A 16152-nucleotide genomic window follows, 5' to 3' on the forward strand; every position below is an offset into this window, starting at 1 on the left:
CTTCGTGCAAACAATAATCAAATAAGTACTTCAAATATTGTACTATATCCCAACCCATTGTGCCTTCTCAGTGATGGGTGTGATGCCAATTTGCTAGCAAACGGTTCCATTTTTGACATGATATAAGTGTGTGATGTCCATCGACCAATGGAGCATACACATTTCCATGTTGTGTAATTGGCACCCCACAGCTTTGTCAGCTGATCGACATTCAACACCGTATAAAGCAACAGCAAGTACTACCATGTGGTATATTTTGGACTTGTGATGTAGTGGCATCCCACTGACACTTCTCTTCATTTTGTCCATGCTGCATTTATCCCACTTCACATTTCACCACCTATCCCACCATCAGTCTGAAGGCAAGATCCTCGATACCTGAAGCTTACAGTCTGCATTAAGGTCTCTCCATCAACCTGGATGAAGCCGTTGCTTGTGATGGTTTCCAGGTATTCAGTCTTCACTTTGTTTAGTCTAAGACAGTACTGTGAAAGACGGATGATCCAATCTTCAACATGATGCTGCAATTGTAGTCTGGTGGTACAGCAAATGCAACATCATCTGCATATAAGAGTCCAAGGGACACTCCTTTGCAGGTCCCATTTGATTATGTCCATGATTAGGACAGAAAGCAATGGGGAGTGCAGAGCCTTGGAGTACACTGACTTTCACTAAGCCCTCCGAAATGCTGACAGCGCAACATACATGACTTGTGGTGTTTGAGTATAGCATCTTGATCCTACTGATAAACATTTCTGGTACAGTATTGTCATGAAGTACATACCAGATCACACGGTATGGAAGCCTTTTCAAGATCAAGGCAGGAAATATGCATAGGCTGTTTTTTCTCCCATTACTTATTATAATTTCCAGAGTCAACCGGAAGCAACACCCTCAAACAGGCATAAGTGATAAACACTCAAATTTTAATACGAGTACTACCGTACTTCCAAAAACACCTCAGGGAACACATCTCTAAAGCAACATTCTACCTAAAAATAATTAACAAGAACTGGATGGTTACTGGGTAGTTGGTTTGTAAACATAAACAAAGTTGTGTCTATTGATATGGCTGATGAACTGTTGTTAACTGTATTTATTGCCGATGTCACACAACTTGTGAAATCCTTATGTCAAATGTTCCACCTTTACAATATTGTGAATCATCTTTATTGTTAAGACTACATTGACCCTCCAGTACTCGCGTGGAGTTTTGTCACGCCAGTGCTCGCGCGGGGTAAAATATTACCCCATTCTTTCATGTATATTTACTGTAACTTAAAAATGAAATTATGCTCTTTTCATGACTCAACTGACTAAGGGGCCTGTAAATGAATAAAACACAATATAACTCCATACCTGCCAACTTTACAAAACCAAAAATCAGGAGATTTTGATATGAAAATCAGGAAAAATCAGGAGAAATCAGGAGATACAATTGGTCAAAACTGCGTATTCTACATGTCGTCCACAATACATACATTATCGTAGAAATTCCATGCATCATGTCCACAATTAACACATATTTCCAGCATGGAATCTAAATCCACAAATATCTTACTCTCACATATGTATTTGTATTCAGTGATACTTCAATACACAACACCGAAAAATTTATAAGAACATATATGGTATAAATACACAACACCAGAAAATGTATAAGAACATATATGGTATGCCTACCTTCCATCTTATTGATTTACAGAAGCTTCTCCATCAGTAGAAAATTGCTGTTGATTAAAAGAAGAAGCAGTGGCAGATTTTGCCTGTCTGAGAAATCCACTGTCAAAGATTTGTTGAAAGCAGTTGCCCTGTAGCCTTGATTTTACTGTCAACAACCTCTCCAAGTTTTCATCACCAATAGATGACCTGAACTGTGTTCGTGTTTTAGTCACCTGACTAAATATCCTCTCACATTCAGCGTTACTGTGAGGAATTGTTAAAATGCCCAGAATAACACGAACTAATCTATCATATTTTAGGCTCCCATCAGCACTTCTTAATTTTCCCACCATCGACTACTGCACATCAATTCTTTCTTCCATTAAGATCTCATCTGGTATATCATCTATCTGAAATGCATAGAACTGGGACTGTAATTCATCCATGGCTTCCTGCTCTTCACCTGCGTCTGCATTCAGTAACACTGGAAACTTAGCCACAAAATACATCACAGAAGAAAATGAAGCCTCGGATGCAGATGTATTTCGTGCTGTCGTGACAGACAGGATTTGAGCTTATAGGTGAGCTCTTAGGAAAGGTCAGATTGGTTGGAAGGTTGTTTGGATCGTTCCCGAGCGGTTGGAACGTATAGGTTGGGAAGTTTCAACTAAGGTGCAGATCAGGAGGAAGACGAAGAATTGGATTCCCACGAAGTTAATATATTCTGATACTGAAGGTTGACTACAATATGTACACTATGTACAATTGAAATAAAGACTTAATGTTGGCAAGTCTTGAGCGAGAAGTCTGTCTACTAGTCGTCCGTTGAAGTATATAATACTTATTATTATTATTATTATTATTACTGATTGCGTAATCGTCCTACCGACCGGCAGGGATTCTGCTGACAACTGGTCCGCGAAGTGAATGGTAGAAGCCCTGAATAAAGACTTACTTGCCTTTATATAGCCTCATGGGGCCACACCCCATGTTCTCGAAGCTTGTGGTAACCTGCGTACGTGACTGCCTCACTTTCCGTGATTCTGGCCAATCAGAGGCCTGTATCCAAGAGACCCTTCTAGTATATTCTTACTGTGTCTATGCTGCTGAACCATGCCCTGTCAACATGAGTCACATCCTGTATGACAAACTTCTCTGTTACTCAAGATTTCCTACATGCAAGAAACATGATTTCCACTCTTAACTGACTATTCAGTTCCATGAATATAATTATTTTACATCTTTTAATTATTATCAGGTACGCCTATTAGGCATGCCTATACCTGACTCCTAGCCTCTTTTGACAGGCTAAATCCTAATACATCAGGTACAGCTATTCCTCCTACGTTCTCTAGGTTCGATCCTCGGAGGGAATAGCAGTCCTGGGTTCAAGTCCCTGGGAGGACACGACAGTGCAACGGTCGCATTCTTCAGCATTTCATTCTTCAATGGAAACTTGTGGACATGCGGCAATGAAGTACTTCCAAACTGATGAGAAAAATTCCTCCTTCTCGTCATGCTTCAAATGCTCTACGAATTGGGAAGTGCAACTACCAATGAACAAGTCACAATTATTCTTCTGGTTTACCCTGCTGTGGTAATCGACTTCCAAAGGAGAGGAAGATTTAACCACTGAAGGTCATACAAATTTTGATATCAAATTCCTTAATGTGTCCAGCAACAGATCTTGCAGTAAATGGATGTGAGGCACACTTGACTGCAAAATTACATTTGGTTTATCAAATGTAAGTATAACATTTGATAAAAACAGACATAAAGCCTTATTTAAATTTGATGACAGGAACATAAAAATTCTTTCTTCACGAGTCAGACTGCACTTAATGTTTGAATCCTGTTTAGTTGTTTTGGGTGAAGAAGAACTTGGGACTGGTGATTCATAGGTTCTTTTCCTTGAAGAGGCAGCACTTTCTACTGATATTTGTTTCATTTTAGGAATATGGTAAGTTTCGAGACTTCCAAGCTGACCTGTCTTACCAGACTTTACTTCATAATTGAGCAGACTGGACAAAGGCAGCCACTGTTCCAACAACCTGGATAAACATTTGCCAACAGAAAGCCAACGGGTGCACACATGCTTTAAAATTTTCCTAGTCTCGGCATTGTACAGTTCCTGAAATTGTTTCAGTTTCTCTTTTCTCTTAGTACTTCTTTGTAGAAATAATCATCAATCCTGAATGGCAAGCATGATGCTCCCTTTTCTGCAGCCAAATTTAACAAATGGCAGGGACAACCAACAACAAAGAGATCAGGCATATCATGTTTCAGCACACCAGCAACTCCATTCTTCATTCCAACCATTACTGGTGCATTATCACAACATAAGGCTAAACAGTTATTAAGTGGAATATTGCACTCTTTCAGGGTGTTGAGAAGAAGGGAACCTATATTCGCACCAGTAGAGTCCCCTTTCAAGTTAGGTACAGACAATAAGCAGCTTTCAATTTTTTGTCTCTTCTGATTATATACGGTAACAATGGGATATAGGTTACAATCTCCTTTGTTACTTCCATCAGTTGAAACAGAAAATGGCCATTTCTTCTAAGTTTCCACTATTTCTTCCTTCTCTTTCTTTGCCATTTCTCCAATAATTGCAGCAGTCTTTGTTCTTGCACAGCCGTATTTCTTTGCAATATCACTGTCCGGGAACATTTTTCTGAAAAGGTGACCTGCATGATCTGCACAATTAAGTGGCAAATTATGCTCCAAAATGAATGATGTAAACAAGCATTCGGCATTTATCACCCGATCACCTTCAATTTTAACAGCAAAATTTAGTTTTGTATTACTGTCTATACACTTGACGTTTTGTCGATGCTTCTTTGTTTCCATGTGTTTCGAAACATCACTTTTTCCACCATGTGATACAGAAATATCACATCAACAAACAGTACAAAATGCAAAAGATGGACCTTTCCTGGATTCAATAATGCTCGGAAACTGTTCCGAAAACTGTTTCAGGAAAACAGAATTGTATTTCTTGGCCATAGTGAAAATTCAAAACACCAAGCAAAAACACTACAGGGATTCGGGAAAGCAAATAACATTCAGCCCACTATAAAAACGTCAATAAATACTGGATATGCTTCGCTGAAACACATGCACGCATCAAACCGAACAAGACAGAACAACACTGAACAGAACACAAATATATGACAGAACACACTATAACAGAAGCATCTGAACCAGTGTTGCTAACCAGTGTTAGCCAAAAGTCACCAAATTCTAAATTAAAAGTCGCTAAATCAAATTAACTACCATAATCCAGTTGCACTTTATTTCAATGATAATTATGCCCTAATCATTTAAGAAATTAAATTCACGTACCTAGTCAGAAGAAAAATAATTCTTCTTTTTCCAGCTCCTCGACAGCAGACAACGAAGGTTGCATGTACTGTATTTGCTGATATAGGCCTATACCGATTTTACACATAACTTTCTGAAATTACGTACCAATAAAACGTTTTTTCTTAAGTTTTTATTATTTTTATTTTTGTTACAATCTGCTTTACCTAGCACCGTAACAAATAGGTCTTATAGCGACGATTAGATAGGAAAGGTACCTTAAGTAAGGCCACCAGTGGGGTCCGAACCCACTATCTCCAGAATGCAAGCCAACAGCAGCGCGCCCCTAACTGCACGCCACCTGCTCACTCAGTCCGATTCTTTAACTTTGTACATACGATATGATGGCTTTCCCATAATCACTCATTCAATTCAATACCCCTTCTAATAACAATTAAGAACATTGTCACTACAACTTCAAACAATACCGGAGTGCTATGGTATTATTATAACACTTGCCTCAAACCCGACTGTTGCTATACGAGGCTACAAGGCTAAAAATTACACATCTCTATTCCCTCACAGGTAGTATGTGAGCGGTATGATAGATGATCGGTCGCTGATAAGCCTTCCGAAAATAGTATGAACTCATGCTCCACACGTGTGAATCAGTTATGCGCTTCGATGCCATTACTTAGCAAATGCGTAGATTAATATATTGCATCACGTGCCCGCGCGATTATAAGAAGCGCAATGCTATTTATCAAGCAATAAATTAAAATTTGCCAGAATTGTCTCCAAATGGCCCCTAAAATCACTAGTCTCTATCTTTTAATTCTGCACTAATATTACTAAAAACAACTCCAAAAATCTCGCAACTAATCCCCAGAATCGACTAGACTGATGCGAACATGCGGATGAATGAACACGAACATAGCACGCAAGAACGAGAGATTGACGATCGATATACGCGTCGCGATATACAGGTTTCAATAAACATCGCACATTCGCGCGCATTTCTCGTATTAATAAACGTCGATATTTTATTTGAAAGCGGCCAATGAGCGAAGGACTTCCGGCCACTGGCGTACAAAGCTGAAAAGGCGGGATCTGAAAACAAATGTTTGAAGTTCACAAAAAAATAAGCTAAAATCGGGAGAAATAGTAGAATAATCGGGAGGCGGGAGAAACTGTCGAAAATCGGGAGTCTCCCGCCTAAATCGGGAAAGTTGGCAGGTATGTAACTCCTATTAATGCCATTAATATACAGTGGAACCTCGATTATCCGTTCCCGGAAAATACGTTTTCCCGGAATATGCGTTCAAATTACGTGGTTCCGCGAGCATCGTAATTAAATCACGTTGTAAAAGTCCCGCATTATCCGTTCCTCGAAGAAACGATTTCCCGGATCAACCGTCCAGAAATTCCAGTCCCATCAACGCTAAATCCTCGATCAATCGTTCTTTAATAAACTGTATCTCACGAAAGGACGGCTGTAGCATATTTATGGATCTTGGCGTTAACGCCCCGTCACTGCGATAATTAAAGCAAGTACTGTACCGGTGCTGAACTTGCATAAGGGACGATCTTAGCGTCACATTCGGGTGGTATTGTTTAGAGAATCTCGGAAAATCATAAAGCAGAGAGTGGCCACGACAATTGCAAGGAGACACGGCGGATTTCGACACCTCTGCTTGAAGACGGAACGAGTTTCGTCAAATGTTCGCACTTATAAAACGTCCATATTATGTCCAGAGTTAGTTGTTTATATTTTTACATTTTTTCGATCGTACTGCCGAAGAGGTTTTCGGCACTTTGCTCAGGGCACTACAGAGTAACTGGACTTTCAGGCAGGAATCGAAACTGCTCCTTCTTAATACAAATTCAGTATTTTTGATGTTATCGTACATGATCATGTTAGCAAGACCAGAATAGATGTTGCACCTTACATTAAGAAGAAGAAAGCCTTGGGAGGTCTTGGGATTGCCTATTACTGTTTAGGTCCTAATGAAAGACTGGGAATTTTACGTTTTCGTGTTAAAATACCAAAAACCGCAGTCGCTTTATTTGCGCACGTTACATTTTACCGTAATTTATGAAGTTTTGATATTTCTTTTATCTTTCCTATTTGATTGGATTTGTGACGTGCAGAATTTAATATAATGCATTCGAGAACTTTTAAGAATCGATACTTACATTCGAAACCATGTTTTCGAGTTCAACATAACCTTTAAAAGTCGATGTAGGCCTAATTTGCGCGGTATGAGATTTCCAGAAACTGACTACGAACAGTATACCGGAGACCAAATTACAATGAAAGATTAAGAGATAAAGGATTTCGTCATCATTTTGGGTGCTTTTATATCTAATGCGCTTTATTTTATTAGATGAGAGAATTAAAAACTACTTGTGGTCGATTGTCGTTTGGCTTGGCGTTATTAGATTTTTCGAAAAGTTTGGCTAGCCTAATCAAAGTTGCTGAACTGAAAGGATTTTTCACGGGAAACTGACGAAGATTCCCCTGTAAAATTGAATGTAAAGTATCGAGATTTTGAACTCGCGTACCGGTAATTAATGCGGTTTCGCGGTCTAACATGCTCGCCTCTCATCCAGAGGGCCCGGGTTCGATTGCGACCAGGTCAGGCAATTTTACCTGGATATAAGTCTGGTTCCAGCTCTACTCAGCCTACGCGATTACCTTTAATTGTGGAGCTATCTAATGGTGAGATGGCGACCCCGATCTCCAGAGCCGGGAATATCGGCCGAAAGGATTCATCGCACTGACCAAGCGCACCTCGTAATTTGCAGGCCTTCGGGCTGAGCAGCGGTCGCTTGGCAGGCAAAGTCCCACTGGGGCTGTAGTTTGGTTTGGTTTAGTTTAGGAGTTTTTGTAAGATTATAATTATACATATTTCATTTTTGTGATGTTTAGCCAAATTGTTGATGGTTTTCATTCATTCCCGAATTTTCCGTTTTCCCGTGTTGTACATTTTATTTTCATGGTCCCTCGAAAAACGGAGAATCGAGGTTTCACTGTATACACCATACAGAAAATAGATATCTTGCATAATTTCAAAGCAGACAATCTTGTTCATAATAACACTCGGGTTCACGTAGTCTTAAAAACTAGAACTATGAAAATCAATCACAATTCACTACTATTTGAACACTGACGTTCAGTCTCTTTTAGTCACTTTCGGTTTTCTTGTTGAGGCATTCTTCACACAAGGTACTGAAATGGTCTTGGCATACGTACTTTTCACATAGCACACAAGAGTTTCTGCTTTTTCTGTCTCGACTTCTAGGACATACAGCACATCGTCCAGATGATCCTAGTGTTTTTCTCTTCAAGGATAAGAGTCAGAGAGATCTGGGAAATTTCTTCCTTTCCGTTTGAACTCATCTGCAAGGCTTTCACTCTGATTGCAAAGCAAATGTGTTCGTAATACCAATTTAATGGTCCACTATTGCACATTATAAATTTTCCAGCTAACTCATTCTAGGTTGCCTGCATTTCGCCCCTATGTGCTAAGTTGGGCTCGTCAGTTGGTACTTAGCACACCCATCAAGACGCATGGCTAGTGCATACCGTGTAGGCCACTGCATAGGCTACTTGAAGCCACCAGCAGTGCCAATGCACTATGAGAATGTCTCACTTCCAAAAATTGATGCCTGCCTGGCCATCAGATGATACAGATGTTGATTCCCACAGGGAACACGAAATATTTTTCCTGAATGGTTAAATTTATAATACCAAGTTTCTCATTGTCAATGTCAATCATCTCGAACTCGGACATCATCAAATCTGAGATACCGTAGCAAAATGCGAAATCGGATGTAAGACATTGTAGTGTGAAAAACCTCAACACCAAAACCAGTAGTGTCCCACAGATCAACTATATTTTGAGAGCCTGACTTGTTTACACCAGATAATAACAGAAGACCAATTAGGGCCCTTACTTCCTCTTCTGAGGTTGGATTGGCATCTCTGTCTCATGAAAAATTTGTCCCTATTCTTTGTATGAAAATATTCACAGAAGAAACTATTATTCATATAATGGTTTCATCAATTTAGAAAAAAAAACAATCTCATTGGATCCGTAACATCACATGTTTTCAGCCTAGAACCAGGCAAGTACGATGAAACTTTGTTGTGAGCACGAGTACGAGTGTTTTTAGGAGGCACTACGGTGCTCCATTTAGTCACACCATCACATCCATATATGTAGTTTTGGCACGGCCTGTTTGAGGTGGTGTTTCTATGTGTCCTCTTCACCGTCGCCTTCTGAATCCACTAATTCTTCGTCAGATAATTCAGAAAGGAGTTGACGACGAATTCATTCCTGGTCCTTTCTAAAGTTCCCGGCTATATCACGACTCATCTTTACCATCTACACTAAAGTAACTAGTCGTTCTCACAATAAACTCTCACACAAGAATACAGTAAAAATTAACAAAACATGAGTTTGCGAATTTACTTCCACCAGTATTCCCATGTGGCAATATGTTACCCCAGTCAACTTTGTGTCACTACCAGAAACGTACTGACGCACGAAGATTTATGACAGACAGCTCAGGAGGTGCCACACAGTGTCCTTGAAAGGTATACAACAGCCCAGCGAACAGTCCGTGACAGAAAAAAATCAGCAGCTGTTTTCCAAAGGTTGGAGTAATTTATTACCCTGCACGAGCACTGGAAGGTTAAAATATATTAATGAGACATGTTTCATTCTGCTTACGGGACATCTTGTCACAAACAAGAACAAGAGCTATTAAAAAAATATTAAAAAATATAGTAAGGACATAATAGAACCATTAGATAAAAAGTCTTTGCATCTTGTTGCAATGCAATGTGTTGGCGTTTTGTCAATAAAACCTTTGGCAATATATTAAGAAAGTCTTAAAACTGATACGAACATGAATATGATGTAAATCATGTCCAAATGATACACAGGTTAATACATCACTGTGTCCATGGACTGCACAGATTTAATGCAACATAAGTAGCTTTATAAAATGAATTGATTGTGCTGATGCTGATAACACAACATTGTAAAAATTATTGCTCATGTTATCGATAGACTGTGAAAGGACACAAGACGGGCAGACATTTACTCATTGCATGAAGCTAATTTCAGCGTGGCAGTAACTCGCACAGTCTATGTAATAAAATCAGTAACGTGTGCAATAATTTTTACAATGTTGGGTTATCAACATTAGCATGATCAATTCATTCTATTAATTTTTTAATTTCAGTACTGTTTGTTTTGCCGCATACTGTACTGAGTCACACAATGGAAGATATCAGCATCAAAAATGTCATTCACCTACCCTGCAATATCATGGTCAGCACAGATTCCCGATATGGTATGAAATCTTTGCTATTGCTGGATAATTTCTGGAGAATATTTCCCAAGACTCGAAGACCTTGACTGATGTTGATGCCTTCTCTCATGGCCATGCCTTTATTGTTTGTCTTCCGAAGGCCCTCCAGTCCAGCCAGATCAACCAAGTACAGTTTGGAAGTGGCCCTATAAATAAATAAAAATAACAAATAAAAGCACCATAATATGTAAAGAATTGTAAATAAAGTAAAACCACTGCTAACTGAAATAAAGGAGGCTGGCCCCCATCCCTTATAACAAAAGTTCAGGTAGTATATGCATGCTCATTTTTCGAATTAAAAGTTGAGAAACTATCTCATAAGTTACAGTTAAGCATTATAGGTATTTTTACTAGTTGCTTTACGTCGCTCTGACACAGACAGGTCTTACGGCGATAATGGAATACGAAAGGGCTAGGAGTGGGAAGCGTCCATGGCCTTAATTAAGGTACAGCCTGGAGTGAAAATGGGAAATCAAGGAAAACCATCTTCAGGGTTGCTGACAGTGGGGATCAGAACCGCTATCTCCCAAATGCAAGCTCACAGCTGCATGCCCCGAACAACATGGCCAACTCGCTCGATTCTGTCGATATAATGCATTAAGCTATAGTACAGTTAACAAATCTACCTTCTAATGCCATGACATCAAGAAACTTGAACATTTTCATCAGCAGAAACTCTGTTCATTGTTAAATATCAAATGGGAGAACCAAAAAGTAGTCGATTACAGATTTTGTTCTTCTGTCACCCCACCCATATCTCGTAATTTTCCTGGTTTTTTTTTTTTTTTTGAAAACCATGTATGGCCCACTAGCAGTCCATTCCTTCCACAGAAGTTCACTAGTTCCTTTCCTTGATGATTCTTTTTCCCATATAACCACTTCCACACCTGAAATTTCTCTTTGTACTTTCCCCAAGAATCCTTCAATATCTTCTTCCCTGTTTCCCGTCTGTGGTGCATACACTTGTATGAAGTCCATCACTTCATTCTTCATCTTTAGTCTATTCTTCATTATTCTGTCACTCACACATTCTACCACTTCAACATACTCCTCTAATGTTTTTAAATGATTAGTCTCACTCCATTTATTGCCTCTTGGCCACCACTCCAGTATAATGTGTATCCTTTACTCGATTTTTTCCTTCCATTACCTTTACATTCACTTCACTCAGCCCCAACATTTCCATCTCCTCCTTCTCCATGAAGTCAACTACTTCCTCCGTCTTTCCTGTCAGGGTCATAAGATTTACCATTCCTATCTTAATGTTGGTTCAATTTATTTCCTTTCTTAAGGATAGGGTACACTAAGGCTGTTTCCCATTCTTCTGGTAATTCCTCTGTTCGCCAAATTTCCAATATCTACTTATATAATGATTGGATCAATATTGTTCCACCATATATTACCAACTCAGCTGTTATCCCATCTTCTCCTGAAGATTTATTATTCTTCATTGACAAGAAGACATTTTTTACTTCTTCCAACACTTGTGGTTCACTATTGCATATTGCAGATTCGTCATCTTTGGTATGGTTTTTTTTTTTTTTGCTAGGGGCTTTACGTCACACCGACACAGATAGGTCTTATGGCGACGATGGGATAGGAAAGGCCTAGGAGTTGGAAGGAAGCGGCCATGGCCTTAATTAAGGTACAGCCCCAGCATTTGCCTGGTGTGAAAATGGGAAACCACGGAAAACCATTTTCAGGGCTGCCGATAGTGGGATTCGAACCTACTATCTCCCGGATGCAAGCTCACAGCCGCACGCCTCTACGCGCACAGCCAACTCGCCCGGTCATCTTTGGTTTCACAATTTGGCCATTCCCATTCATATTCTTCATTTTGTTCCTGCTCTGGATTCAAAACTTCCTCAAAATATTCTGTCCATCTAGCCTATCTAATATGTCTTGGTTACTGCCAAGTACCCTAGCTGACTCTTTGTTCTGTATACAGCTTACTCTCAGTTGGAATCCACCTTTCCTCTGTTTTACGTTTTTTATAAAATATTATGCTTCTCTTGTTGCATCTATTCTATCAGTTATTTTTTTTCTCCTTTCTTTTTCTACAAAGATTCTTAGCCTCTCTTCTGCATTCTACATATGTTTGGCGAGTGGCTCTTGTTGCCCTTTGTGTGTATACCATATTTACTCGCGTATTAGACCCCCCCTTTTTTTTCCCTCACTTTTACAGCCAAAAATAGTAAAGGGGGGGGGTCTAATATGCAATAACCTCAAAATTTTGTGCAATGAACACATGACTTCTAGGCTATAAAGAGCTATGAATTGTACGTGTAACCATTCTATACTATTATTTAACAACGAATGTTGCCATGTTAGAATGTATTTAAGTTATATTGGCTATTTTTGTCGGAAGACAGTATTTCTAAACGTAAAAAAACAATAAATGGTGAACACGACTTTTAGGCCAACGGTACATATAACAGTCCGTTTTAGTTACTCATATCATGTCATTCATTACATCTCATTAATTCCTCTGGTGAGGTTGATGTCAGGAAGGGCATACGGCCGTAAAAACTCGCTACGAAGATTAGTCTCACTAATAATAACTAATTAATAAATTTTCGGAGAAGCAACAATCTAAATTAGCAGTCGAACCTAGTAAAACTGAAAAATATATCAAGTTCACATATAATAATCCAAACATTCATGTAATAACAAATTTATTTAAGAGAAAAAATTTCAAAATTGCATTTTCCACCAATAACAACATGAAACATAGTATTTTCAACCATGATACAATAAATCTCTCGGAAAAAGATAAATTTTTTGATTCCGGTATATATAAACTTACATGCTTTGAATGTAAGAATACATACATAGGACAATCTGGCCGCAATTTTAAAGTTAGATATTTAGAACATGTGAATGCTGAAAAACATAGAAGATTCTTAGCAATGGGATCACACATGACTGCCACAGGTCATAAATTTACCAACATAGAACAAGACCTGACCATCATAAAAAAGTTAAAAAAGGGCAGCTTAATGAACACATATGAAGACCTGTACATTCATCTAGACCAACTTGTAAAGAAAAATGATAACCTTAATGAGGCTGTAGAATATAAGAATCCATTATATTATCAAATTCTAGTATATTTAAAAATGCTTGAGAAGGATCAAGAAAAAAGAATTGGAATTTCTCCACCTACATATAGCCCTACAACTTATTCCTCCTCAGTTGAAGCTATAGGTGACAGCAAGGAAATTCTTGACACACCTATATCCCCCGCTCCTCCACCTCCTCAGGTGCAAGAGCAAGGAAGAATGCATCATCAATATTACACCCGGCGCAAAACTGTGAAAGAATGACAGGAGTTACTGTTCCAAAGGAAAGCAGGCTTAATAAGATTTGACAACTAGGAATTAGTAGTTATATTTTCATCTATGTTAATAATAAGAGCCGCACTGTGATATCAGGATTTCTTCATTTCGATAATTACTTATAAATTGTATAATTATTAATTTATCAATTGATCTTTTTTCATGAATTATTAAGAAAAGAATATTTATTAGGACAATTTCTCTATGGAATATTGTACAAGTGTTTCCTTGACGACTGCTTTCTATTGTAGAAATAATTTATATATTTTCTCTTGAGTTATTTGTTTGTTTTAATCTTATCAATCTTATGTTAATTTTAAGGTCACTTCCTCTAAAGCATTACTTTGTCAATTTTATATATTTTTCATCTAAACAGTGTTATGTGGCTGAAGATGTTGATAATATACGAAACATGTACCACTTTTGACCATTAAAAATTGCCTTAAGCAATCATTGTATCGACTAGGTGGAAAATAAATAAATACTTAATTGTGAATGAATTGCCTTCGAATGTCGACAAGAAAACTCGCTAGTGGACATAGCGAGGAAACGATACCGAAGGTAAACGATCGCATGCAATATAATCGCTGGGGTGCATAAATATCGGGAAAGGAAAAAATCGCGCGCGATTAATCGCTCGTAATAACGAATGTGTCAGCGATAGGTCTCTCGCTGTAACCAAAGGACGACACATAGTTTAATATAGGAATTTTGAAGGGACAGAAAGATATTGTTGCTAAAGCGGAGTTCTCGTTATATACCGTACTCGCTATTGCGAACTTCTACTGTATATATAAATGATACGAGTAAAGGAGTGGAATCAGAAGTAAGGTTTTCTGCGGATGATGTTATTCTGTATAGAGTAATAAACAAGTTATAAGTTTGTGAGCAACTGCACGTGACAGCAGGCAATGGTACGTTGATAAACGGGGTTAAAAATCAGGTTGTGAGTTTCACAAATAGGAAAAGGCCTCTCAGTTTTAATTACTGCGTCGATGGGGTGAAAGTTCCTTTTGGGGATCATCTTAAGTATCTAGGTGTTAATATAAGGAAAGATCTTCATTGGGGAAATCACATAAATGGGATTGTAAATAAAGGGAACAGATCTCTGCATATGGTTATGAGAGTATTTAGGGGTTGTAGTAAGGATGTAAGGGAGAGGGCATATAAGTCTCTGGTAAGACCCCCAACTAGAGTATGGTTCCAGTGTATGGGACCTTTACCAGGATTACCTGATCCAAGAACTGGAAAAAATCCAAAGAAAAGCAGCCCGATTTGTTCTGGTGATTTCCAACAAAAGAGTAGCGTTAGCAAAATGTTGTGAAGTTTGGGCTGGGAAGAACTGGCAGAAAGAAGACGAGCTGCTCGACTAAGTGGTATGTTACACGCTATGAGAATTTTACACAAGTGGTATGTTCCGAGCTGTCAGCGGAGAGATGGCGTGAATGACATAAGTAGACGAATAAATTTGAGTGGCGTTTATAAAAGTAGGAAAGATCACAATATGAAGATAAAGTTGGAATTCAAGAGGACAAACTGGGGCAAATATTCGTGTATAGGAAGGGGAGTTAAGGATTGGAATAACCTACCAATGGAGATGTTCAATAAATTTCCAATTTCTTTGAAATCATTTAGGCAAAGGCTAGGAAAACAACAGATAGGAAATCTGCCACCTGGGCGACTGCCCTAAATGCAGTTCAGTATTGATTGTTTGATTGATTGTTTGATTCTAAACAGTGTGAATGTATTCCCAAATGGTTTCTGGAGATGGACCCTGATATTCCCAGTTGATGTATATGTAGCAAAAGCTACTCCTTCCGAATAAATCCATGCTGTAGAAGACACGCCGGCATGCCAAACCATCAGCTGATAACTAGTGTATGTTACGAGTTGCACTTCCGAATGTAATACATAGTAACTGGAAACATTCTTTTGATAAATGCGGCTGTTGAAACACAGATCCTTATTTTTAAGTAGCCCACATTTCATGCTTGTTCTCTACATTTATCACATCAGGATTTACGTAAAATGCTGCCCATGAGATATTGTTTAGGTTAGTTTGGATAGTGCCAAAAGCTCCTCGACGGAAGGAATAAAAATAAATAACAGGAAAATATACCGCATTTATGGATATCTACAGGTGTGGCGGTAATGCGTTTCATTATCATAATGTTTAATTTCGTACGTTCGTTGTCTCTTTTTTTATTAATGCATACCCTAGAATGTTTTGTGTGGCGTCCCTCCGAAAATAGTTTAAATTACCGTATGTGGGGACATACAATTATTATTATTTGTTAGGTACGTTGGCAAGTAAAACAATCGTTTTAATTGGATAGCATTTATCACATTTTAAACTTGCTTCTCTCCAAATATAACCTATATTGGACCGACTTACGATATATTTAACGACCACTTTGTTAATGATCTCGCCTGCTGTATGAATAGCAACAGCCGTGAATATTTC

General features: G+C 38.5%; 1 protein-coding gene across 1 annotated transcript in view; it reads right to left on the reverse strand.

Moving 5' to 3' along the window:
• Positions 1–16152, reverse strand: part of LOC136879371 (chromosome-associated kinesin KIF4B) — a 174446-nt gene that overhangs the window by 97202 nt on the left and 61092 nt on the right. Inside the window, exon 5 of the mRNA XM_067153187.2 lies at positions 10297–10496. Within this exon, the coding sequence (XP_067009288.1) occupies positions 10297–10496 (200 nt within the window). The remainder of the gene's footprint in view (positions 1–10296; positions 10497–16152) is intronic.

The sequence above is a fragment of the Anabrus simplex genome, chromosome 8 (genome assembly GCF_040414725.1).
Source record: "Anabrus simplex isolate iqAnaSimp1 chromosome 8, ASM4041472v1, whole genome shotgun sequence".
Taxonomy (NCBI): domain Eukaryota; kingdom Metazoa; phylum Arthropoda; class Insecta; order Orthoptera; family Tettigoniidae; genus Anabrus; species Anabrus simplex.